Raw genomic sequence first — 27539 nt, 5'->3', positions numbered from 1 at the left:
TGACAAAAAAAAAAATCATTTCTCAGCACAAATTTCTTGTTGACCTCTTTTGGGGGGAGGGAGGAGGTGCTGGAAGATTTTGCACAATATTTTCTTTAAAGACAACATCTTAGAGAAGTTGCTTTAGTACCATTTTTGCCATTTAGCTAGTAAGTTAGCTACGCAAATGAAGAGGAAAATAGTGTTGTGTCTCAATAAAGCAGCTGGATCTACAGAGGATGGAATTGCAGCTAATTAATAGTAAATGAAAGTCTGGCTACATGGGTTAATTGGAAGATCAAGCGTTCTAGATTAAAGGATCCTTAACCTGCATACTTTAATGGTGCATGTTAAAATAAAATTGCAAAAGGTTTTATTAAACATACTGTCTGTATATATACATGAGGCATACACATATCTGTGTACACGTGCACACACTCACAGAATGGCTGCGTGCACATATGCACTTTATGTGTATCTATTGATATATATTGTAGTCAATCTAAGAGTACTGCATATTAAAACAAATCTTCAGGTGCCCTAGCTTAAGCATCTTGGATTTCTCCAAACATAAAAATCATTCACAGTTTTTAAATCAAAGTATATAAAAATATTGGTGGGAATTATTTCATTTCTACATCATATGTTGTGTACAGCTACAATTCCCCTACATTTGGTAAGTATTCCACCCAAAAGAACAATGCTCTCTATTTTTAAAGCAAGAGATTTCAAAGATGTGACCCAAGTGGAATTTCCTGCAGATCTGTCTTAATGTGCAGGCTTGTCTGGTTACTAGAAAACGTATGTAAGTGTGTGATGTGTGTATGTGGGTGTATGTGTCGAATGGGTAAAAAGCATAGGATGAGGAATTTGCAAAATTGATGTGTAAATGTGAATATCAACTAATAAAAAATAGTAGCCTATGCATATTTACTATCAAAATGCAAATGCCTCACTCTACATATATTACCCAAACATATATACACAGTATGTTTGTAGAAATGCCTGAAAGTCTACTAATGAAATTATGACAGTCCATTTATGAAATTATAAACAGGCCAGGTGCCCCAAAAGAACAGAAATCAATCTTGTCATTCATTGTATCTCCAAATATATATTGCTCTGGACCAGGCAATGAGCTGTCAGCCCCTAAACTCTGCACATCTCCTTACTCTGAGTGTTGGATATTCTCTGCCTGATCTGCGTATTTATATTCCCCAGGGCTCCCACCTTCATGCTCTAACCATACCCAGCCACATTTCCACCTGAGCATGGCAGAGACAATGGAGCGTTCCATTGACCTGAATCCAGAAAGCCCATTTTCACACCAGTCATCAGGCCTTACTGGACTGAAACTTGCAGCACTTCAATGATCTTACCCCGTCCCATCCATCGCTCTTAGGTCCCATTGGCCAGAACACTCTTTTTGTGAAGCATTTCACTGAATTTGTTTTTCATTATCAAATCCTAAACTGCTAATCATCTGATATGTTCATCTCCTATCTAAAAAATGCACAAAGGAAAAATTAGAAGGTACTTTTAAATTTTTTTATAAATTAGCAATTGCCTATGCCTTGTTGAAACCCCACCACCAAAAAACAACAATAACAACAAAACCTTCCTGTGAGCATTAAGTAATTTTCTCTAGCAAGAAAAATCCTGAAGCCAAAACATATCTGCTTCAGATGAAGAGAATAAAATAAGTTTTGAAGTCCCCTTGTGCACATACATACCTCCCTCTGGAATCGTGCTAAATGCTCCTTATTGTCATTATACTTCGTGTGCTCCAATGACTCTGAGTCTTCAAGGTTTGAAGGGGTCTAAGCATGAAATTCAAGATCCTCTGTGAGTTCAGACTGAATTCAGACAATTTCATTGGCTAAGAAAACCTTTATATTTTAACTATTACTCTTTTTCCCCCAGGAAAAACACTTGTAATTTTTGGTAACATAGTGACATGGCCAAACATTCATGAATTCAGCTCTATAAAGGATGCAACATAAACCAGAGTTCAGTTTGTTCTTGAGTCAGATAAAAACACAACACTTTCAACACAATAAAAACTAAAAACAAAGAAAAAACTTGAGTACATTGTTGCCACCCAACTGATAAAATTTCAATTGTACCAAGCAGTGGCACAAACTGCCACCACTTCATCCAATAATCTACCCCAACATCCTTTTAATAACTCTATCCTGCCTTCTACCTAATGGCCCAGGAATGTCCATTAATTTTCAGTCTCCTCCCTGGGCAACTTAAAACAGCCAGACCTTTGACTCTGCTTTTTAAAAATGAACATTCCTATACCTGTTAAACGTGCAGACCTGTAATGAAAAACAATGCTGTGGTATCAAATGTTTAGAGACAAATCCAGGAAACGAATATAGCCGCAATCAAGATTAAGCTTCTGTTACTGCTTTTTACTTCAGGTAGCTCGAACACAGTCTAGAGAGTGATATAAGATAGTACAGTTATGCTGTCTTTAAAGAATGTGTGTACAAAATGTCACTAAATTTGAAATGGGCTGTCATAGACTTAATACAACTTAACATGCAAATTTAAAGCTGGAGCACTGCTTTTTCTTAATATGTATTATAATGATGATGGTGATAATGATAATAATTAGATGGCTTTATGGTTTGCTCACTACTAATTACGTGGCACTTAACATTTGCATGAAACTTTTTTAAAAATTGGTAACTATTCGAAATTTCTTATCCACTAGTTCTAATGGCCGCAAAACTAGCCTGATGCTTTCGCTGAATTTTAACACCAATTCTTGTACTACAGAAAATGTAGGCCGGTTAATCACTCCTGCCAAAAAGCTCGAAGACACAATACGTCTTGCTGAACTAGTCATTGAAGTTCTTCAACAAAATGAGGAGCACCATGCAGAGGTGAGCAGGCATGGTGGGAAACGTCTCTTGCTGTTCCTTAGCTGAGGCTGCAGAACCGATTCTACTGGCGACGCTGTGAATAAGATGCCTTAACACCCATTTTCTTTTAATTGGCGTTGCAAAGAGAATGAAAGTGGAAGTTTTGCAAGGAGAAGCCTTTGGAAGGTTGTTTAGAACAACCAAAAAGTGGTTGCATGTTGTACATTTCAGCTTAAGTTTTCAGACGTTTCTAGCAACGAGCAAAAGAGGTGAGTGTATTTTAAAGATAATTATTCAAGCAGCATATGGTTATTGTCCAGACACATGAAATAATTTTTGGTCTTTTGTGGTTGTTTTTGTTGCCACCACTGTTGTTTTTATTTATTTTATTTGGTCTATGGATCACAGGCCATGTTTTTGAATTTATCTCTGTAACTTACTCTGCTTGCATTAGAGTCTTCATTTGTAAACATTAGATGACCTGGGTTGCTAAACGCACTGACAGAAGCAAATTATTCTGTGTTGTTCAACTTGTCCATTCTCCAACACACATTTAAGTAAATACAGCTTACTTGTTTTTACAAACCACTGTCCAAATGATCATTTTGATAATAATTATAAACCAAGAGATTTCAAGGCTCACTAAATCCCAACCCTATAAGGACTTTAAAAACCCAACCCTTCCAAGAAAAGATTCCGAGATTCCATTATGGTCAAACTGTTTTATCGCTGCTTGTTTCAAAACTGAGATTTAAAATCATATCTCTTAGAATAACCTTTTTGAAAATTGCACTAATTCTCACTCTTCCTCTCCATTCAAATCTACAGCAAAAGGGGGAAAGAAGGCATTCCATAAAAGTAATTTCTCAAGCACCTAAAATGATCATCCCCATGACTAAATGGAAATTGACAGTATAGTTAAATAATATATAACACACCATAAACCCAATCGTCCCGACTAATGCCTGATTGCATATTCAAATTTCCTCCCTGTTTTTCTACTGTTCCACTCAATCTTGGCTGATCGTGGCAGGGGAAAGAGGTATGTGACTAAACCGAATGAGCCAGCCACCTGCTGTCATAGTCTGTGCATGCCCTTCTAGTACCATGTCTTCTAATGGGACTTTTCCCCAGTGCTCCTGCTTTCTAACACTGACCCAAGGAATGTAACAGCAACTTCCAGTGGACTGCTTGTGAAATGGGTGGCCCTCCACGGCAGGGTAAATGTGGGGTGATTCTCTTGTACGTGCATGAAGCAACTGATATACTTAACAAGGACTGCGGTTACATCCGACACACGCCCCCCACCTGCCTTGACTCTGTCCTCAGCCTGTCGTAGTTTCCTATGTCCGTCTGTACTTACCTCTATTACAGCAGATGAACCAAATGTAGTAACCAGTAGCTAGCCAGAGTGATACTAATCTTCCTCTACGATTGTCTGTATGTGAATCACATATACAGTATTTATATATAGAGAGAGTGCCCAAGAACCATTATTTCCCTGAAAACTCTCTTAAGAATGGGGCAAAGGCCCCTTGAGGCAGGTATAACTGACTCCTAGAGCACCCAGCAATGCACAGCCAGGAGTGAGAAGAGGGACCAAATCAGCACCCTCCACACATGGAAACCTCTACCCTCCAGACATAAAATTAGGTTGGGCTATCATTTTTTCCGCTCTATGGTATATGATGGTCTTTTCAGATTGGGGGGCATTTGGGGTTCAAGTGATGGTAAGTATGTTCTTTCCAGGTGTCCAAACAATTGTCTCCAGAGATGTGGAGGGGTTCTGGCCCATCCCCTCCCCCTGACTTTGGTGGTGAGGCTTTTCCCACAATGCTGAATGAAATCTAACAGTTTTGAAGACGTGGATACGCAGAAGATGGTTTTCCTCAGTCGCCGTTGTGCTTTTAAGTGAATGATAGAAGAAAAATGGCAGATAACGCTTGATTTATAATCAAATTATTTTCTGAGGATGCTACAGGCTAAGAAAGGATGGATATTTTCTCAAATTACTCAAAAGAGGTACCAAAGGGAAGTTGATATTCCAAAGAAGACATTTTCCCACTTTTCCAAAAAGCACTTCTCACTCAGTGCTAATTGTCAGCTTAAACTGCCCTAATAACCAACATCATAAAAATATTTTAATCTTGCATATCCAAAAGCCATTCCAGGTAAATAAATACGGGAGAAATAAATTCAATTCTGGTTTCATTTACTAATTTTAGATGTTAGGAGTTTTCAGCACACTTTCGAATTTGGAGACCCAATTTGCTTTTAGATAAATGTATAGGATTATTGCCCAAATTAGTCATTTCACCCAATCACAAAATTTTGTTACTCAGTCTATCAAAAGCTACCTATCTGCTGAGACCTGAGGCAACTACCTCGGTGCTTTTTTTTTTTTTTTTTTTTTTGCTGAGGAAGAGTCGTCCTGAGCTAACATCTGTTTGTTGCCAATGTTCCTCTTTCTGTATGTGAGCTGCCGCAGCATGGCCGCTGATAGATGAGTGTTGTAGGTCTGCACCTGGGAACCAAACCTGGGCTGCTGAAGCGGAGTGCGCTGAACGCTACCACTAGGCCACTAGGGCTGGCTCCTCAGTGGTTTTTTTGAAGGACAAGGAGGCATAAGGCAGTCTGGGCCTTCGAGCAATACAATGCAGAGTGGCCAGGAGCTCGGGCTGTGCGCCAGAGAAGCTTGAGTTTGAATTCTAGCTTTGCCTCTTCTTTGCTTTGTGATCTTAACCTCTCTTATCCTGTACATTGATGATAATAATAAAATCTACCTCAGATGGCCATTGTTAGGATGGAAGGCCACTTAAGTAAAGCTTATGGTGTTGTGGCCTGGCACATAGTATGCACTCCACAAAGCTTGGCTGTTGTATTATTAGGAACAAATTGCTAAGGAAGCAAAATATATGAATATGTGATCATAAAAAGTACAAAACCTATGTGGAAAGTACCAAATGAATATGTAGAAAGGAGAAGGGTTTTTGTTTCAAGGTGGGGTGGTCCGGAAAGGCACCACCACCTGTTCTCAACATCACTTACAGATTGCAATCACCTGGGAAGCTCTTAAAACTTGCCGATGCCCAGGTCTCACTCCAGCTCAATTAATCAGACTCTTATGGGGAGGGGCCGAGTATTGGGAATTTTTAAGACTGTCCAGCTGATTCCAGTGCAGAGCCGGGTCAAGAACCGTTGCCTACAGCTGAAGAGGTAGGAGAGGTAGTTGCCCTGCCACACTGAAGATGAGGTTTTGCTGCCAAAAGGATGAAGTACAAACGTTTTATTCCACTGGCCAGTACTCACTGACATTTTCTCTGGGTGCTCAATAAACTCTAGGAAATCACTAAATCCCAGGCACGGATCTTGGCTTTTGTGGGCTGTTTGGTGGCACCACACAAATGAAAGTGACAAGTAGATTTTCCTCCCCTGCCAAAAAATACAATAATCCTTAAAGCCATTTTTAATTCCAATGTAAAGTAATTAAATGTCCCAAGAGAAGAAGAAATTCCCATCAGCTAAGAATACAGCATATATACATACACGCAGTGTATGGTAGCAGTTGTCACATTTATCTCTCAAGTGCAGCTTAATTCTGCTCTCAGAGCCTAAGATATTCATGCACACACATACACACACACACACGAATTATGCCTTCATGTATTGTTGCTTCACCTTCCCAATCTCTCTCTCTATGTATACATATGTATATTTATATATGTATTGTGGTATACAGAGGGGTGCATATATACATGTAGTTTGTGTACAAAATAGACAGTGTGTTCAGTGTGATTGACTGTACCCCTAAAGTGTACATCCTTGCCTTTAAATAATGAAAAGCACTGGGTAAGTATTTAGAAGCCAAAATATAACTCCTTATTGTCTTTGGAAAAGGTTTCTCAAGACTTGAGATGCCCACAAACATTGAGTTAGCTCGTGTACAAAAATAGCATTCATCTGTATTCACCTGTAATAAATAAATATAGTATTGGGTTGTCTTTTTTTTTATTTTAAAGGCTTGTCTTGCCCAACCCAGTCACACAGACTCTATTCATTTGATTGAAGTTATGATATGGCTTTTGGTTGTTACTACATTTGCCAGAATCTTTTTCTCCTTCTCAGAGAGTCATGTTTCATTATGACATTCTGAAAGAATTGCCGTGGTATATAGAAATAGATTTGGTCTGCACTTCTCCGACAGTCCCATATTTAAATTCTCTTCGTTCACTAGAATCCTAAGTTCCTCTGCCAGACTTCAATGGTGATAATACATATCATAATAGTCATCATTCTTTGTAGGGCTACCTATCTATAGGATTATTAATGCAACAACTGTAGATAATCGCTCAATAATTTACAAATTCCGAGGGACTAAGTTCTCTATAGATAGTAGAAGTGAAAATATCTTATGGCCTCTGGTTTGCAACTTTTAAATAAAGCTGGTAAGAACTAGGTATGAGGTTGGGCTAAGAAATTTTTAATTTCAGGCATTTAGGGCTGGTTTTTTGTTTTGTTTCGTTTCCTGTCATCCTAGAACAAAATCATGTCTGGGAAGGCAACTCAGTCTCCCCAGTAACTTGTTTTCTTGGACTCACCCTGAAGATGTAAAGTTAATCAAATAACTAAGGAATAAGTAGCAGCCAACATTTGCTGTGCCTTTGTGAACTTTGCAAGTATCCTGCATCAGATTGATGACAGTCATCCCTCTGTAAAGGGGTGGGGGATGGGAGTGGGACTCCAGCAAGTTCCAATATTTAGAAGGTCTCTGCCTAAAAGGCAGGTGGCTGGGAGAGCTCTGGGGGTGGGATGGATTTCTTCCTCGGCTGGATTTAGCCAGGTAGTCAGTGGAGCAAACCCCAAACCCCAGGGTTCTCATGGCCAGGTGATAAAACTACAATAAAACCTCATCGATTCAGACCCAAATACTTATGACTATTCAGCTGCAGATGTGGCTTTCTACATTTTTCTTAAGTAAAATGTTTGACACATCTCAACTTTCTCTGGAAATTCTAAAGGCTCTTCTTACGAGTTTCATCCCAGAACCTATGAAATTAAAGCTTCTATCTCTTTGAAGTCATTTTATAGGTTAATTTATCTACTATTAATCTATTATTAGAAAATTTAAAAACTTTTACATTTTGGTATATTTATATAATAACCAATAACCTTTTACTTTGGTGCCCAATTACAGACTGCATTTGAAAGCAGCAAAATGATATCTCTTTTTAGAAAGTGCAGTAATTTAAGGTTTTTTTGCTGGCAGACTAGCATCTCTCTTCTCCCATTACTCTGAATATGTGAGGTTTTACAATAAATTAAAATGGAAACAGCAGGTGTCTATTTCCAGCCAAGCTGACCTTGCAGAATGGTCCATGACTTGATTTTTTCCATTTAATTTGCAAACCAGCCACATGTTGATAAAGGAGAAGTAAGTAAAATGAAATCTCATGAAAGAAGAGAGGTGGACCCCTATTCTGCCTCCTAGTGGCTGTTAGAATATCCCCAAATAATGAATAGAGCACAGAAGAGCTTGGCCATTGAACAAACTCTTTCATTTATGGAATTATTTCCATAATCATCTTTCATGTTTCCAAATGCCTTCCCATCTTTTTTCGGTGAACGCTCCGGAAAGTGTTTCCAATGTAAATACTTTACGGCATTGGGTGGGGAGGTGAGGGATAAGAAAGGGCTGGTGATTTGTTTTTGTTTTTCTGCTCTCCTTGAAATCAGCAAAAAAAAAAGCGCCTGTTGACACCGCCACTCATTCTGCATGCTCCCTGCCAGAAATGATTAGTCAACATGCATGCATGTCTTTGAATTGCATTCACATCTGGCCCAGTCCGATGTGAATGTCGCCCCCGAGACCCTGCACAATGATTTCCAAGGACCCACGTGCATGAAAATGAGTTACTTCACTGATATTTTTTGGTTTTCAATGTACATATGTGTCCAACCCCCAGAAAAGTAAGTCCTAATCTTACTGAGTGTTTCCTAGCTTAAGCCTGATCTTTCCTACAAACAGGATGCAAAACCAGAGGCTCCCTGCTTAAAGAGATTTTGACTCAAAAGTTTTGTGACATTTGCAACAATGGTTTCCTTTGCCTTGGTGTGAAATAGGAGTAACATTTCCAATGTGTAGGGAAACATGAGTGGCTAAGCTTGTATGAGACCATAGACAATTAAGTCCCAGATGTGTAGAAGAAGTGAACACTAATTGCAAATTTTCAAGTTAGACCAGCAGAAAACCCATAAACACAGTGAAGAAACTCCCAAATTCTAATACCTTAGAGCAAGAACTAGCCAACAACAGTGATAAAGAGCATGACTCAAAACATACTGGGTTATTGTAAATTGAACAGAAGTTCCACGTCTGTCATTTCTACAGCTGCATCCTCTGACCAGCATGTCAGAATAAAGACTTTCTAAGGCAGGCCTGGAATCGTGAAAAGCATTGCCTTGGGACACTTAGAGCCCCAATTGTATCAAAATGCTGTTCTCTTTACAATAAAATTACCAAACCCTGCTGGATGCACAATTAATCTTGAACAGTGAGGGCTGGACTTCACGTCTTACGTTGGAGAGAGCTCATCGCCTCTTTGTCTGTTGTTTTTCTGCCAAATTTCAAAGGCCTTTGCGTGGTGGTCAGACTTGGTGGTGGAGCATGCCGAGACGTTCCTGTCACTGTTTGCAGTGGACATGGATGCAGCATTAGAGGTGCAGCCCCCAGACACATGGGACAGTTTCCCACTGTTTCAGCTGCTGAATGATTTTCTCCGTACCGACTGTATGTATCCTCTTTGACTATTTGACTTTCGTAAGTCGTGCGCAGATAAACAGATTGCTAAACCATCTTTATCCCAGGCAGACTACAGGCTAGCTATAGCTCTTCACAGTTTTATTATTACTTTTAAAAAAAACAGAGTTACAGCTGATGGACGTTCTCTTTCTTCCAACAAGCGTCCTGTTGCAAGGAAGCCCTCTCTTAACCAGGCAGAGGATCCCCAGAGCAGTGAGCAGTGATGTCTGTGCCTGTGTGTTTTATTGGCTCTTGAACAAGTGAATTAACTTAACCTCTTCACATTTCGTAATTTTTATCAAAAGATGCTTCTATGAGAAAAAGAATTTCTAGCTAAGTACATCCCAAGCATTTCAGAGTATCTTACAGCAACACATAGCCATAAAATAGACCTTCCCCCACCAAGGGGAGTGATGATGAAAGGAGGGGCACAGAATGTTCTTTCTTCCTGGTAAAGTAGTGGGAGGAAGGGGAGTGGGTGCAAGGGAAACCTAAAAAATAGGGTTGATTGTTGTTTTTGTTGTTCTAAAGTGGCATGATTGTTTTTCCTTTTTAGAAGAGGGACGCAAATGGGTAAAATGTCTTTAAATTCCCTTTTCCTTCCACACAGATTTAAGCATGAGCTTTGATGCTGTTCATGTACTTTTTTCCTTCTCTTCGTTTTTTTGGCTCCCTTAGAAGCAGTATATTTAATGTAGAAGACAATCCTCTCTGTGTGTACATTGTGTGCTGATAAAGCAACTGTGGGTTCTTACCAAGCTTTTGCTTATCTGTTCTAGATAATTTGTGCAATGGAAAATTTCACAGACACCTGCAAGACCTGTTTGCCCCACTTGTGGTTAGATATGTGGATTTGATGGAGTCCTCAATTGCACAATCCATTCACAGGGGCTTTGAGCGGGAGTCATGGGAACCAGTCAAGTAAGGAAACCTCTTTTGATACCATCGGAGTTTGGGTGCAAATGGCTGGAGAGTCATAGGGAAAGGGATTAATGCTGTCTTATAGTTTTCATTCTTAGCACGGACAGAGAGCAAACACCATACATATTTCTAACCATGATGCTCATAGGCTCCTTGTCCAAAGGGTGAGGGAGGAAGAGGTTGAGAAATGTTCTATGAAGTGCAATCTTTGTTTTCTTGCACAAGATAAATAAGGAATAAGGGATATAAACCTGGCTGTGATATGTGTATCTTACTCCGGTGGTGTTATCCCCAAGACTTAATGTTTCCCGAAGTGTGTTCTGTAGGCGTCTAGGCAAGGGGCCAGCAAACTTTTTCTATAAAAGGCCAGATAATAAATATTTAGGCTTTTTGAGCTACACAATCTCTGCTGCAACTACTCAGCTCTGCCATTGTAGAGCAAAAGCAGCCACAGACAATGCGTAAACGAACAATCGTGGCTGTGTTCCCGTAAACTTTATTTACAAAAACAGGAGGCTGGCCTGTGGGCCAGTTTGCTGTTCCCTGGTCTAGGCCTTTGAGACACACCTCAAGAAAAGGACTGTATGGCCAAATATGTTTAGGAAACTCTATACAGGCATACGTCATTTTATTGTGCTTCGCTTTCTTGTGCCTCACAGATATTGAGTTTTTACAAGGCTCTCCACCGGCAAAAAGATTATAACTCACTGAAGGCTCAGATGATGGTTAGCATGTTTTAGCAATAGAGTATTTTTAAATTAAGATATGTAGATTGTTTTTTTTTTTTTGACATAATGCGATTACACACGTAATAAACTACCATATAGTATAAACATAACTTTTATATGCACTGGGAAACCAAAAAATTCGTGTGACTGGCTTTATTGTGATATTTGCTTTATTATGGTGGTCTGGAATGAGCTCACAATATCTTTGAGGTATGCCTGTATACCCCACTCATCCACACCACACTCATACCTCCTAGAGAGCCACAAAGCACACCAGCTTATTTCAAAACTCTGAGAAAATAGAAATACAGAGCCTTGTGGTCAAATGTATTTGACCACAGTACTCATTTTTTTAATGCGATATCTATCCTGTAGGACAAATTATAGGAAATCTTGAGAGTTGCGAATTTGGCAATTTCTACAACTTTGGCAAATCTTAGATCTTATTTAAAAATGTCTGGCAGATTCAGTGCCACCTCTATTTCCCAGCAAGGAGGAGGGCTATGACTCGAAGTGCCAGAGGGTCAATCTCAGACTCCTCTTGCGTGAGTTCAGAAGTAGAAGGCTCCTAGACAGAGAGAATTTTCTGGTGTGGTTTGAACAGCTTCAATAAAGCCTGGTATTAGCTTTGCCGTGTTAGATTCTTTTTTTTTTTTTTCTATAAGAAAATGATTTTGTTCTTTCTAGTCCTTTACATCTTTGGGATGTAGCAACCAGTATGGAGCAAAATGGGGGTATGTACAAGCCGACTTTCCAGGTGCTCCAGAACAAATATTCAGGAGAATTTTCCTCAATTTGGAAGCCTTGACTTGTGCCCTATCTTTAAGCAGTTTTCTAATTTGAGACCCTCCCTCTAATACTAAACTGTATAAGATTCTGACTGATAAAGAAATTAATGCAAAATAGCTTTCTCAGTCCACCTTCCACATCTGAACCACAGGAGAAATTTCTGGCCTTACCCTACTGGGAGCAGGTTAATAGGCAGTAGCTCTTCATTTGCAAGTACCAAGAAATCTAAATTTTAGCTTGTTATTCTCAGGTTTATACCCTGTCTCTTAATATGGCCCTGCTTACTTGTAACTCATAAGAATGAAACTGGGTCCCTTGGTGATAAGGCATTAATGAGGGACTCTTTTTTTTAATGCTCACTATGATCAAGACAGTTGTGCTATGGAGAACAACTGTGAAAAGGAAAGGGTTAAAATGAGTAATATTGGCATTTTGAAAATAGCAATGGTCTTGAAATAGCATTTACTTACTTGGGTTTAAATGTGGAGGCTGCTACTACCAACACACGTGGGAAGAAAGACTTAGCATCCTTCACTAGTTCTTAAGAGCCCTAGAGTTAGGGCCTTGACCTCTGTTTTAGCCAGAAGATAAGGGTTTGACCTCTATGAATTTGTTTTCTCATCTGAAAAACTGATTTTTTAAAATGTCCCTACTCAGTGTCTGAGAATTGTCATGAAGCTCTGTGATAATATCACTCAAGTCATTTTATAATCTGTTAAATTCTTCAGAAACCAAGCAAGTGACTGCCATTCCTTTTGAAGCATTAAATATTCTTGATATTATCAGAAGTATAGGTAGAATCAAAATCATGTTCACAACTGGAAGTCTTAGTCTGGGAATGTTTTGTGGGAGATTTTTTGAATGACTAAAAAAAATATAATTTGAACTCTTGGGTCAGTAATTTAAAGATCTAAAAATTCATGAAAGATTAATAGTTGCAACTAATAACCTGAGAATATTTTAATTAGATGTGTTATTTTCTTAAATAGCTTTTTGCTGTCCCAAACTGTGCTGTTGCTTTGTGAAGATGATTGTGGTTTGTTCAATTCGTGCTAAATAGTATGTGCCTTTCAGAGTGTATGGAGATGTTTGGAAGTGCCAACTAAAACATAAGCTAAATTAAAATTCTTTGAAACCACATACGTTTTATTAGCTGATTTGTAAACAGAATGTGGATACCATGAGACAGATTTATATGGCTGGCACAAAATGCAGAGTACAAAGCGCTTGGGGACACGTTTATGTGCTAAAAGGAATGAGTCTCTCTATGCTTCCTACCACATGAAGAGAAACAGAGTAAGACCTTTTGTCTGACCACGAGGTAGAGGGCGGATAAAGAAGCAGAGATTCATTTTTCTTTTTGGATTTTTTTCCCAAGTAAAGAATGATTTTTTTTTTTAATGTTTTTCATCAACCTTACTCAAAAACAAGAAACTGACCTAGATAAATAGACTTAGTTTGCCTCATCTTCTCTAATGTTACCACACACACACACCACAGCCTTTCTCTCAAACAATTGTTATACTGAAATAGTTCTGTTCTTCTACTTCTCAAAAGTCATGATTATAGGCAACTTATTACACATAAAATGACTGAGAAATGCATTGTAAAGCTTACTTCAAGAAAAACTAGTGTTCAAAATGTTAAAGAAAAACAGCACTCTGATGAGAAAATGCTACCAATAGATCGAGCTTGCTAAAAAGGATTTTAAATATTTTTTCTTCTTCAGATTTTCTTATTTCAAAATATGGCCATGTAAAAGAAAGTAGAGATATAATCATCATTTGGGTTTGATACAATTGAAGTTATTTGACAGAAGGGGTAAAATGGCTAAGTCCTATGGCTGCCTTTCTCTAGAAAGATGGCCTTCCATCTCTGCAAGGAGAGAAAAGGAAGACTGCATCTCTGTTTCCATTAAGCCAGATGCAGTCGTGATTAGACTCTAAGAATTGGTGGAAAATGTGATCGCATAGCGTCTAACCACAGCTGAAGATAATCAGCATCTCCAGGACAGGCCCAAGCTGGAGCCCATAGCCCTCTCAGGGTATCCTTCAGGACGTGTCATAGGGCCACCACCCACAGCTGGGCAGGTTGTTCACAATCCTCCCAGCCACCCTGAATATGAGTTTTTGGTCCTAACTAGCTAATGGACAACATTTCTACCAGCTCTTTAGAGTTGGTTTGTTGTTAGTCAAGTCATCATGACCTTCAACGTGGAAGAAAACTTAGAAAGCAACTAATCCAAAACTTGCCAAGTCTAGTAGCCCCTCCGCACTACTCTTTCCTGGACAGATCATCTCTCAATCTCTGTGTACTCACCTGCAGGCACAGGGAACCCCTGTTGCCCGTTTCAGGTTAGGATGGCTCTGAATGGTGGAAGTAAACACTGCTTCTTGATATATGCACCCTGAAAAATCTGTATTTCTCATTTCTCAAAATGCACTTTATCTCTCTCTGCCTGAGATATACATATAAAGAGTGTTTTTAAAATAATGTGATTTTCCAGATTGTCAATGTCAATATCTTAATGATAATAAACCGTCAGACCAAAGATACCTTAGCAATATGTAGGTGGCTGCTATGAAAGAGACAAATACTGGACTTGGAGTCAGAACTCGTGACTCTGCCAGTAACATGCTGGGTGACCTTGGGCAAATCAGATGACCTTCCTGAGCCTCAGTATCCTCCTTTGTAAAACAAGGACTTTGAATACCCAAGACTTTTCCCACACTAACAGGGCCTGGGACATAACATATGCTCAGTAAATGTTTATTGATTAACTGACATTTATTAAGGAACCCATACAGGCTGAACATGGTAAGGACACAATAGGAAAACTATGAGGACGGGAAAAAGAAAAAGATACATTTTTCTGATCGGGAATTTCAATCTAGTTGGGTCTGAGCAACATACACACAAGAAAAATGACTAAATATTTACCAATGTACAAATGACGTAAGGAAGAGTTATGGGGGCATAGAGTAGAAGACAGTGAACCTCCATGGAGGAGTCATGAAGGAAATAGCTTAGAGAGTAAGATTTCAAAAGAGGTATGGTTGCTCGGAAAAAGCGTGAGCAAAAGTAGAAACACGGAGGAAAGTAGGGTATGCCGTAGAAACAGTGAATGCTAGGTTTGGGCCAGCACAGATTATAAAGGAGGCAAGCCATGAGGTCGGAGAGATGGTTGGAAGGTTGTAAAGTCCCATAAAGATTGGAACTTTATTCTCTAGGTCATGCCTTCTAAAAGCGGCTTTACATCTCTCAAAGCCAGTGGAAATTGGTTCTTGGAAGGGGGGAGGGCAAAAAAAAGATCTTCCTCTTGTTATGTATATGTATAAAGCACAGGTCTATATTCAGTACACAAACAGATATATAGTATATTGGTGGTATTAAGTTTTCATAGAGAGGGCAGCTGGGGGGAGTCTGGTTGAAATAATGAATAAAATGTTGAGAAATACCACTGCTCCAAACTCTTGGAACGTAGCAAAGAGTACCCATGCCCCACAGTAGCAATCGGACCTAAGAATAAGCACTGAGAGAGGCTTTAGTGCCCAGAGCACCAAGAGAAGACAAGCTGTACTACATATATTCATGCAACAAATGGCTCATATAGTAGAAGGCTTTCTGTATCTTAAATCTAACCCCATCCATAAACCTAAGGCAGAGGTCTTTGAGAGAAGACCCAACCATATCCTCTTTCTGCGTGGAGACACAATCTTGATTAAAATTAATTCTAGAAGTAAGGAATGACTCTATCTCTAGTCATTTCCATCAGTAGAAATTTCTAGATGAGGCACACACACATTTGTAATATTCATCCCTGTGAGGGAGAGCAGATGAGAATTTTTTAATCCAATGCTCCAGGGATGGGCCCTTTGACTTGAATAGGAGCTATCCTTTTTCAGCAGAGTCCCCAAAATGAAAGAGTCTAATTTTTAACATATATCAGTTGTTAGGATTGCAGTTGACACAGCTTATACTATCCAGAGATATCCAGCTATGATTCTCACAGAGAAGCATGATGGACTTGTTTTTATGTAGTTGCTAAAGGGCCCTGTAAAATAACAATTTGTTATATCCATGAGCAGCTCCAAGAGCCTGATCTGACCCGAGTGCTACTAGAAAATTCCCCCTTTTCACATGTATATTAGTGAAATATAATGCCTGGAATTGCCTCTTTGATTATTAATATAAGTTATTAATATCAAAATGAAATATTAGTAACATTAGTAATACATTATATTATTTTGCTAAAAGCAGAAATATCAAGCATGCTTCAGCCTTTTAAAAATAGAACATTATAACATGTCACATGAAGGATATGTTTCTATATGAGTCCAGTGCAGTGGTCCAGCCAAAATGTCATATTTTACAAGTACAATATGTTTTGATTAATATAAGTATTTTGTTAATTTTCGTGTGCAAAACGAAGCTCATTTCTAATTTGTGTATCCATTATCCACTAATATGTTTAAATTAAGTTTCTTTTGCATACATTTGTATGATATTCATTCCTAGCTACTTTTAATTTGCTCAGAATTGACATTTTAACTTTCCAGGCTGCCATCTCTGAAGATCTCCTAATTCCTTGATCATTATTCAGTGTGTGTATCATTTAATGATCACATTTGCTTATATAGGCTTACACATGTCTCAGTGGAAATCGCCAACGGTTTTGTTACATGGCAGTGTTTAAGACTGAGAACCAGCAGGGACTAAATTCAAAGGCAAATTCCCCAGCTAAACAGAGAAACATGGAAGGAAAAGTTCCATTTTCCCTTCTACTTAATAGTCATATTTAGCTAATCTTCCCTTGACCGTTCCCACAAGGGCACCCTTTATTCCCAAGTTCAGAAGTATAATTGGCTTTCCCAAAATGTGAAGTATAAAGGGTAAACCTGTGAGACACCTGTTTCCCTTAAGGAAGAGAATGCCAGGTTGGCGATTTTGCATTCTAGGTTTTTCCATCTACTAGCTGGGGCTATACTATTCACTATACGTGAAAGAGTAACTTGTTTCTAGAGGGAGACAGGTGTCCAGACTATCTACAGGGTCCAGAATTTCTGACTTCTCAGGGGCCGTGCCCCCCTAAGCAAGCCCAGAGGCAGCTCCAGCCCTTGCAAGACTTCTGTTAGTCAAACACAGCTTGCCCGGGGCAGAACTGCTTTGGCAAAATTTGCTCCTCTCCCACAAGATCCAAAAAGAAAACCTCAACTCCTTTGCCAAAGTGCTGTCAACTCCACTTAAACAGGAAGGCTCCTCTCAGATGCAGAGTTAGGCTGGGCTCTACGTGCCAGTGACTTTGGCTGGATGGAACACCCTTAAAATGCCACTACAGAGACAAACAGTGCCAGCTTGTGGCGCAGTATATGACACAGTCCCTCCAAAGAGATGGTTGATTCAAGGTGGAGTTTTTGTTTTATTTTCTCTTTTTACTCGTAAAGCCATCCACCTCTCTTTCATCTCATCAGTTGATCAATCTTCGTTCAAAAACAAAAAGCAGATACAGGGTCAAATTTTTTAACTACTTATTAATTTTTAACTTAAATTTTAACTTTTTATAGAAAAGCACACAGCTTGATTAATTTTCACAAACTGAACACATCCCTGTAACAATCACACAGATCAAGAAACAGAACTTCTACAATACCCCAGAAGCCCCTGTCATCCTTTCTCCCAGTCTCTATCTCACTCTCAAGGGTAATGACTATAACATGAGGCCACATTTTAAATCCACTTGTGGTCGAAGAATTTACTGTGAGCTGAATTTTGGATCCTTTTGTTTTCGTTTTTGTGTGTGTAAACATCTCTCCGTTTTAATTGGACTTAGTTTGGGAGGGGAAGTTTCCATTTTCTTTCAGTGTTCTGTAAATTATTCAAAGCTATGACCATTCTTCTTGATACAATTCCTTCATCTTCGCCATCAACTCTGACACCACATTGCACATACACCTGTCTTCAGAAGTAGCAGTTGGAAAGAATTCTGTTTCTATACATCACTATTATGTGTGTGTTCAAGTGGGTGAATTTTGTGTTACATCTTGTATCTATTATCTGCCTTAAGAAAATGTGCCTCTGTCAGAAATAATTTATAAATAAAAGAAAATTAAACTGCTCCACCATTTCTATCAATCCCAGCTACTTCACACCAGCTCTAGCCACAGCACCACCAAGAATTGCATGAACTTCAAGTTCTTAGTATGAGACAAGTTCTAGACTCTCATGGCAATAGATCTGGAAACTGAAGGCCCCTCCCAAAGGCATTTAAATAATGTGATCATTATGTGTAGTTGTCCAGATAGCGTCCACACTTTTAAGTCAGTCTGTGGTTAATTTTTTTCCATCAACTTTTGTCATTTCTCTCTGAATACTGAGCCACACCACAGCTCCTCATCCGTAAGCTGCTTTCTGAAGTGTGTTGCTTGAGTTTTTGCTCTTGTCTTGCTGTGAACTTAGCCTATTTATTTACAACTGTCGTGTGCTTCTGCCACATCTGCATTGTTACTGTGATGGTATTTTTTCTTTCTGTCTGTTTCTTCCACAGGAGTTTAACCAGTAACCTACCCAATGTGAACCTACCCAATGTGAACCTTCCCAAAGTACCAAATCTACCAGTTAACATCCCTCTAGGCATCCCACAAATGCCTACTTTTTCGGCACCGTCATGGATGGCTGCTATATATGATGCTGAGTGTGTATTCAGTTCACATTAGATCTAATTTAAATTTAAGTGATCTTGGCATGGATATGTATTGTTTATTTCTATACATCCTATATAACAGAGATGGAGATGGATAATTAGACATATTTTGCTGATCATACAGAGACAATATTGTTTATTTCTGGCACGCAGCGTTTGTAAGATGTTAGCTATATATACGGCACTAACAATTTGTCTTACGCCCACTGAACGCTTGAGGACTATGTTTCACTTCCTGGATTCTTTTGCAAGAGAATTCTGCCCATGTTTTGTTTTGGAGTTTTTTTTTTGGTTTGTTTTTTTTCAATGCAGGTGATGTGACTTGAGGTGTTATTCATCCAAAAATAGTCCAGGAAACCTCTTTGATGGGCTGGCCAGTCACCTCCGGCCTGATCCAAATCTAAGAGGGAAGCACACCTACCTAGAAGCTGGTTTTTGTTTTGTTTTGTTTTTAAATAAAAAAACGCCAAGAGACTGTTTAAACCATAAAGCATATTTCTGGTGTCAGCAAATGGCAGAATATAGTAGCAGTATGTTCAGGGCTAAATGAAAATTTCTGACTGGATCAAGCCTTAGCAATGTAAATGTTATGTAAAGATACTTCCCAAGGTTAGAATGCAATATGGAGCATGGGCATCTAGGTAGCAGGAAGATCTCTACATTTGAGAATGCAAGATTCAAATAACAAGTAATTAAACTTATTTGGTAGCTGTGTCATCTGTGGTCTGAGCGTAAGGTCATTCTTTACGTTCATCCACGCAAATGCCAGGAATGCATGGTTTTGATTTTTCCTGGATGCCGGGCCACCCCTTTAAAGCCAGCAGTTTGGGGGAGTGGAGGTTAAGTAGCCATTTCTTCGATCTTAGAAAAGAATCCTCTCTCCTTTTTTCCTTAGCAAGAAGATCTAGCACCCCGAAATTCTACCTCAGGGAAATTAAATTAGAACCATGTGCATGATTTAATAAGTGAAATAAGGTTTAGCGATTCTATACCCTCCTTTGATCCTTTTCTTAGACCACAGCTAATTATAGGCCAGATAAGCTTTTTCTTGAAAGAATAAATTGGCACATTTTCAAAGGCAAGTGTTATTATCAAAGGAATAAAAAATGATCTGAAACTGGCAGTGATGTTTTGAAATCTTGAAATCACATTCATCAGTATGGCCCTCAACATTTTTATTTTTGCAGTAATCCAGGTAGAGAACAGGACATTAAAATGACTGCTCTACTTGGCTCCTCTGAAGCTGCTTAATATTTTTAAAAGCCTATATTCATTCACAAGTTCACAATGAAATCATATGGTCAAAGTGTCTGATTTTCTTTTAAAGAGAAATGAAAACCTCCAAAAATTTGTATCTGGAAAAAAATTCTTCTAAAAAAACATAAATCATATTCATGCTAAGATGACTATATTAAAAGTTAGATTAGGTAGTATCTGTTAAAAATTTAAAAATAAATATCTGAAAGCTTCTCTTACCTTCTTCTGTGCATGCTCTGTGACATTGTTTTTGAAAAGATATGAATCAAGACATTGCAATGAAGCAGATAATGGTCTCCGTTCAATTAATTAAGGCAGGAGTGGGAACACATTTTGGTAACTGCTCAGCAATCAAAATAATCTTGGTGCTATTGCCTTAACATTAACAGTTTATCTTAAAAATAAAAAGAAAATATTCTTTTCCTCATGTCAAAACTTAATAATAAGCTCTTCAAAGAAAAAAAAAAAAACCCTAGAAGAATTTTTTGAAACTCTGAAACCAGATGGGTGTCAAAATGTTGTTGTAATAAATACCAATTATTGCATTCATATGTACTTAATGATTTAAAACATACAACCATGCAGTTCCAAAACGGGGTTTAGACTAGACGAAGTTGGGGTTTCTTTTTCCCAGGCATAGGATGAGGTAGGGGGAAGGCTGAACTTTCATGGAGAAACAATGCATTCTCCCACTTTTGAGCAATGCTTATGACAGTATCTGAAAAGAAGGCGTAGATTTTCAGTCACCCACCAGGAAATGCCTGATTCTATATCTTTTCATAATTCCAGTTTCCTCCTTTGCCACCTTTCATTTTAAGGATGTGTTTCCATGTTACCTGCTCCTTCGTGTCAGATACATCTACGTACTGACCTCAGACTGGTCTGTCCTTGAGAACATTACCCTGTTGGTCCAGGCCGTAGGCTCCCTCTCGGCATGTTGGGAGTTTGCCCCCTCCCCACCCTGCAGTAGCTGTGTATGCATTTATGCACTAGCTATATTTCCCTCTGAAGCATTAATTCAATGCAGCTGGCATCTGTCACAATAGAAACACCCACTCTCATCTGTTTCTATAGACGATGTCAGAACAAGTGGTAATGCATGGTGTGTTGGACATTTTATAAATTACCGTGTTAGCATTAGTGGTATGCGAGGAAGGGGGTGGAGGGCGGCCACTCCTCAGAGCTCCAAATGGGATTGTTACAAAAGAGCAAGCCAGCCAGAGAAGGGCAAGACGGTGAGAGATGGAGCATTTCCCATACACAGGCTTTCGTGGATGCCCCAGGTAAAAGCTGCTTAGATGTCATTGTACAGAAAGGAATCAAGATCAATTTCTCCCTCTATACAGAGGACTGGGTAAGATGGTGCAATGGTAAAAAAGCTCAGGTTTTGAGCCCTAAAGCTTTGCAAATATCCCTTGTCCACTCGCCTCCCCCCCCCCACCACCTTGTCCTGGGGCTGCCTATGCAACGGGCTGGTCTATGAAAATTGGAATAATAACCAAACTGAACAAGAATCTTGGATTCAAGGTATCCAGGTGTACTCGTCTCGATTTGAGTCACCCCAGTCTCTTCCCAGCTCTTCAAGAGAGAAAGCAGGTCCTCGCTCACCACTTTGTTAGCACTGTCCTTTTAAAACTGAAAGTCTTGTGCAATCTCCAAGAGGCCTCCACTTTGGAGGGGAGCTGGGGAAATGCATGAAACCCTGAAATTTAATAACTGCATGTTGCCATGTAGTTATTATCCATTGAGACTTACTTCGCCCTCTGGTTCGTGGCCTTCATCTGAATCATCACATGTGTTAATGTGGTTATTAAAAGAAGGCTGATTTTTACCATACACCATTCTCCTAGTCCTTATGGGGCAAGACCTACCTCAGACTTCTCACCGATCTGGAATAATTGGCCAAACAAAGCTGACTAACTCATGTATGGTAAAACTCAAAATCTGCCGGTGGAGACTGCCCCCACCTCCACTGCCAACACGCGTCGTTTTGTATGTTGGAGCCACTGTTTGCCTTAAGCCTTCCAGCCCTCAGTTGTCTTTGTGTCAGCTTTTTCAGAACCCAAGGCCAGTGAGTGACTCTTGTTTTCTAATTTTTATCCTGCCAGTAATGGATCAGGCACTTCAGAAGATCTGTTCTGGAAACTCGATGCCCTTCAGACTTTCATTCGAGACTTGCACTGGCCTGAAGAAGAGTTTGGAAAGCACCTGGAACAACGGCTGAAGCTGATGGCAAGTGACATGATTGAATCTTGTGTCAAAAGGTAAGCATAGGTGGCTGGACAATTTATGCCTGCCTTCCCCACTGTACACTGACTCAGGGAAGTGTAGATGGCCACTCTCTTTCAATTGGCCATAATTTGGAGTTTTTTGGAGAAGGTGATTGCTTGTCAAAGTCAGCTGGAGTGGTGGCTTCCCAAGTCTAGCTTCTGTTCACCTGCCGCACATCTGTCCCAAACCCACCACAATATGGCTGCCAATTTTTTTTCATGTAGCTCATGAGGAAAGGGTCCATGTCCCTTCTTGTCTCTGTATCTTTGATATCTAGCAGTATCTGGCACAAATATTTACTTAACAAATACTTAACATTTACTTAATAAATTTTAAATGTATGAGTGAATGCATGGGTGGATAGCTGGCTGGAAAAAAGAAAAGCACATATAATTCTGGAGCTAGCGTATCCAGTGCAGGTAGCAGGAATCTAATGACTTTCCAGCAATGTGGGCAGAACCTCAGCAGCATCATTCATTCTGTGTATGTGAACTGAGCACATACCGTATGTTAACTATTAGTTGTCTTGCCCAAAATGTAACTAGATATCAACAAGGGGGAATTAGACATTAAAGATACATTTTGATTTCCTACAAATTGCCTGTTTTGTCACTGTGGCATGTAGGATTGAGGTGTGAATGCTGCCCTTGAAATTCCCAGGTAGACTGCTCTGAGCAGATGAGGAGAAGAAAATGAGGACAATATGCATCCTTTCAACAAAAATTGTTTGAGCTCCTCCTATATGGCAGGCACAGTGCTAAGTTCTTGGCATACCACAAAGAATGTGAGACCGCATCCCTTCCCTCATGAAGTATCTATATCTGAATATCAGATACACAAATGAAATTCCTCTGATTTGACATCATTGTCATCACCCTATGTGTCCCCAGACACACATCCTTTTCCAGTTCGTAACTGTTCCATTATTTTTCCTCATTCAAAAAAAAAGACCACAAGCAGTTCAGGCCACTCCAGATCTGTAAATGTTGTGTAGTTTAGCTGATGGATCAGTTGAGGGTGACGGGGGCTGGGTTTGGCTGGGAGTGATCTGAACTCATTATTTTATATCTTGGAAGAAGAAAAGAGAAGTAATAGCATCAAAACTGGAAACCAAAAGGGCAAAAGAACCACATAACCCCAGGGAGGTGAGCGTCTCAGCAGGAATTGGGAAGGGAGCTGGGTGCTATGGAGAGTCTGCGCGGGTGTTCAACAGCACTTCTGGAAGCTTCAAGACCTGGTGATCCAGATTTTGTGTTTCACTCTTTTCTTCCCACTCAGAACCAAAGACAGGCCTGTTTCTCAAACCTAAGGTCAAAATGTTCCCTTAGAGTTTTGAATTCCACCATTTCCTACATAGTTCACATCAGTTTTAGGAAAAGCAACACTTTTCCTATGGCTAAACCATTCCAGCAAAAACTTCTTGCAGAGCAGTTCCCCTGTGGTGAAAAGTTCTCCCCTGATCTATACTAGGAGCTATGATGCATTAGACTTAACCCTTACGAGGTTCTGATCTGTGCACACAATTGTACAGAAAGACATGTATGCCCTTCTCTGAGAAGCCAGTCTTTTGAGTAGGGAGTAAGAGATAGGGAGAAGCTGGGAGAAAAAGGGAAGACATACGGATGTGAAAGGTAGTTAGTGACTCTGTTTTACCCCTTGCCATGTATCTTTATGGGTCAACCACTTCAAAGATGTGAGCTATTCAGAGGCAGGGAGTGTACCTTGTTCATTTTGAGCTCCTCGCCTGCCCCAGGTCCCGGCATCATGCTTGGCACATGATAGCTGTTAAGTAACCTTTTATTAACAGAAGTGGGTCAACTGCACACGTACACCTGGCACTGGATGCTTAAATGTCCTGATACCCTTTCAATTAAGGCCCTAGACAGGAGCAAACGTATGTGCAAATATCATTCCCAGACCTCCAGATTCAGAGGGTAAAACATGAATAAATCCTTGGATGTTTTAAGACATAGAGTCTACATTAGTAGAGCCTAGAACCATTGCTTTCCTTTTGGGGACAGAATAAGTAGCCCTTGTTCTGAAGAACAACGTAGTAAGGACATTATTTCACAGATGTAAATATGCAATGCCAGAAGGTCAATCAGGCACTCCTCATTTCCACACTTGGACGAAATTTAAATCATTCATTTGACAGACGTTACAGAGCCTCTAGTCTAGTCTACATCAGGTACTGTGCTCCACACGAAATAAGACACCCTAACTCTGCCGTCAAGGAGAGTCCGTTGGATTGAGTGACCTCTCCATTCCCGGCTTTTTGGTCCTGCAGAGCCCTCTCAGTCACATTAATTTTGCATTCAGCTTCCTCTTTTCACAGCCCCACACTGCAAGGGCTATGAACAGTTCTCCTGTGAAAACAGAAGACGATTACTTCATTGTAAGGGAGTGATTTAGCATTTCCATTTCTCAAATTGGACCGGAACTGGCACACAAGCCTCGGAAGATCAGCACAGGGCCCTGTCCAACTCAGTCCCCATCAGGCTTGCTTTTCACAAAACCAAAAAATGATGTATTTTCAGTGTAGCTTAAAATGATCATCATGATTAGAAAGCTACTTTAGTGCACCGAGTCTTTAGAAGCCAAGATACATTTATCTTTAACATGATCACATAATATATAGGAGTGTTTTAAGGTTTTTTTTTTTTAAGTTTTTTTCTTAAGAACTGGGCTTCCAACCTTAGAAATTATACTTGGCTTCCCTGAATGCACCCAGGGTGTGTTAGCAAGCTGGCATCCTCTCCTGAGATAACTAGCTGTGTGGTCCTCCTATGCGCTGTTAGAAAACTGCTACAAATACCTTTTAAAGTGATGCTTTCCTGGTGGCTGCATGATCTCCAGAACCTGACAGTGAACAATGCTGAAAAGATGCATTGGATGAAAGGAGCTTTAATAAAACCACTTACTAACCAGATGCTTTTCTTTAAAGACATGTGATGATGTGACCCACTTCTCTGAAACCTTTTAAAATATAACTGGGCCCCTATACAATGCTGATATCAAGGATTAGATCTCACATCTGGATTACCAGCTGGCCATGTTGGACTAGGGTTTTCCTGTGAGCGGTTAGCGCGTTGCTGGGATCATAATTTGACCAATGTCAGAATTATATTACATTAAGTTTCCACCATTACACAATTCTTGAATTGGTAAGTATATTATGACATTTTAAATTATGAAAAAAATATAGTCTTATTGCAAAATAATATACTGACATTGCAAAAAAAAAAGCCAAACAAACACACTGGAAGTTCCTCTCCCAAATTCACTCTCCTCCCCAAAGGTAGCCATCTTATTTTTTCAGTCTTTAAAGCAATATAATAAGCTTGTTGGATTTTTTTTTTTCACTTCAGTCTCTCAAAACCAGAAAGAAAAAAAAAACAATAAATGTCATTTAAGATTTTTCCCCACCATGAGATTTTGAAGATTAGAAACTGCTTTTTTGTTTTTTGGTTTTTAAATGAAGCGATTCAAGGTAGGCAGTTGCCAATGTGAGAGAACTTACATATGCTATAATGCTATAATTGGGTTTTTGTTAATTCATTCATTCTCCTGCAATTAGGGTCCTCCATAGCATGTAAACTATAGACAGAAATACGCCGAGCTACAGGTGTTCCGTGTACTGCCGAGAAAGGAAGTTTTACGTGGCTGTCTCCGTGAATAGGCCTTCCTTAGTTGGGAAAGTCATTTTAAAAAGAACACATGTGAAGTCATTGTCGATTGAAACTGATTACAGCCTTCAATTTTCTTTTTCACTGACCTCTCAGAAAATGTCTCCTCCACCTGCTGCCATCTGAATGCTGAATTGGTCTTTTCCTACTTTGTTTTAATAGAACCAGGATTGCATTTGAAGTTAAGCTGCAAAAAACCAGTCGATCAACAGATTTTCGAGTCCCACAGTCAATATGCACCATGTTTAATGTTATGGTTGATGCCAAAGCTCAATCAACAAAACTTTGCAGCATGGAAATGGGCCAAGAGGTAAAAAAAAAAAAAAAAAAAAAATACAGATTTTTTTCGCCCCTCCATTGATCATGTAGAAGAAAACTTCACAAATTTCTTCCATCTACACTAACTAGTCTGCTAGTTTCAGAAATAGACTAACATTTGTAGATTCAGCCACAGATGAATGTTTGGTATCTGTTTGTTAAGTAAATTTCTAAGGCATGTGCTGTTGAGAATGCCAATCACTTGGAAATGATTCTTGGCTGGAGTTGGGGTGGCCACAAAGTTCCTTTAAGTCAAATGACGTTTGGTGACCTTATTTATTAGGCTGGTATCTCCAACAGATCTGTTTGCCAGAATGCAAGTCATTTTCACGTTTGAAGCGCATTTTATCACTTTGAACATCTGGACAGCAGGAGAGCTCTCTTTCTTGCAGCAGATATCTTCCAGGATATATAATGTTAGATCACCCTGCTACCCAGTCCCCAGCCAGCAGGTTCTGAATTTCCAAGAAATTGCAGACTTTCAATTTCCTTAGATTGAGTTGATTGTGAATCTTCTCTGACCAAAAGTTTAGTCCTTTGCTAAGTTTCCAATTCCAAAGTGGTATTTAAAATGTAAAGGAGAAAGAAACAGCAACTTGGGCTTGATTAAAGACTATCATGATCATTTTTTCTCCGATGGCCTTAAGCCAGCTAGATATTCATATACCAATTTAGAATTAATTCAGAAGCATTTCTGGCAACTCTCATGTTGTTGCCAATTGGCATAAATTGCTCCTAAATCAGATCTTTCGATACCAGCCTTACATGCTCAGAATTTTCACTAAATTATATTTGCTCCTTATTCGTTATTTATTTTCTCTTTCAGCACCTTCCATTTTTAAATGTGGGTTCGTGGTATTCTCTTTCTGGCAAGATCATCTCTGACCTTCTTTCCCCCGCAAATCAGCTTCTTCAGCCACCCCTGTTAGCTTCTGCTCCTGGCTGATTTTCTTGTTGGGGACCTGTCCCCAGGGCTTATGGTCTAGGCACAAGGGTCAAAGCAAGGGGCCCTCAGTTCTCTTTCCTGGCTCCATTTGCTGCATGTGAATGATCTGGAGCAGTGGTTCTCAAATTTCAGTGTGCATCAGACTCATCTAGAGAGCTTCTTAAAACCCAGATTGTTGGGTCTCACTCCAAGAGTTTCTGATAGGTCTGGGGTGTGGTCCAAGAATTTGCATTTCTGACAAATTCCCTGGTGATACTAATGCTGCTGGC

The 27539-nt window shown here is 39.5% G+C and overlaps 1 protein-coding gene across 4 annotated transcripts in view; it reads left to right on the top strand.

The window, feature by feature from the left end:
• CADPS (calcium dependent secretion activator) overlaps positions 1–27539 on the top strand; it is a 437514-nt gene that overhangs the window by 334954 nt on the left and 75021 nt on the right. For 3 of the 4 annotated variants that reach the window (XM_087431280.1, XM_087431279.1, XM_087431278.1), the window contains 5 exons: positions 2770–2876; positions 9486–9642; positions 10434–10575; positions 22158–22313; positions 26169–26316. In XM_087431280.1, coding sequence (XP_087287406.1) covers positions 2770–2876; positions 9486–9642; positions 10434–10575; positions 22158–22313; positions 26169–26316 — 710 coding nt within the window. Of the gene's footprint in view, positions 1–2769; positions 2877–9485; positions 9643–10433; positions 10576–18636; positions 18784–22157; positions 22314–26168; positions 26317–27539 lie in introns of all 4 variants that reach the window. The other variant, XM_087431281.1, reaches the window with a different exon arrangement.

The sequence above is a fragment of the Ceratotherium simum genome, chromosome 5 (assembly GCF_057802395.1).
Source record: "Ceratotherium simum simum isolate JZ-2026a chromosome 5, ASM5780239v1, whole genome shotgun sequence".
Classification (NCBI taxonomy): Eukaryota; Metazoa; Chordata; class Mammalia; order Perissodactyla; family Rhinocerotidae; genus Ceratotherium; species Ceratotherium simum.
This window is presented reverse-complemented; position numbering and strand designations above follow the sequence as displayed.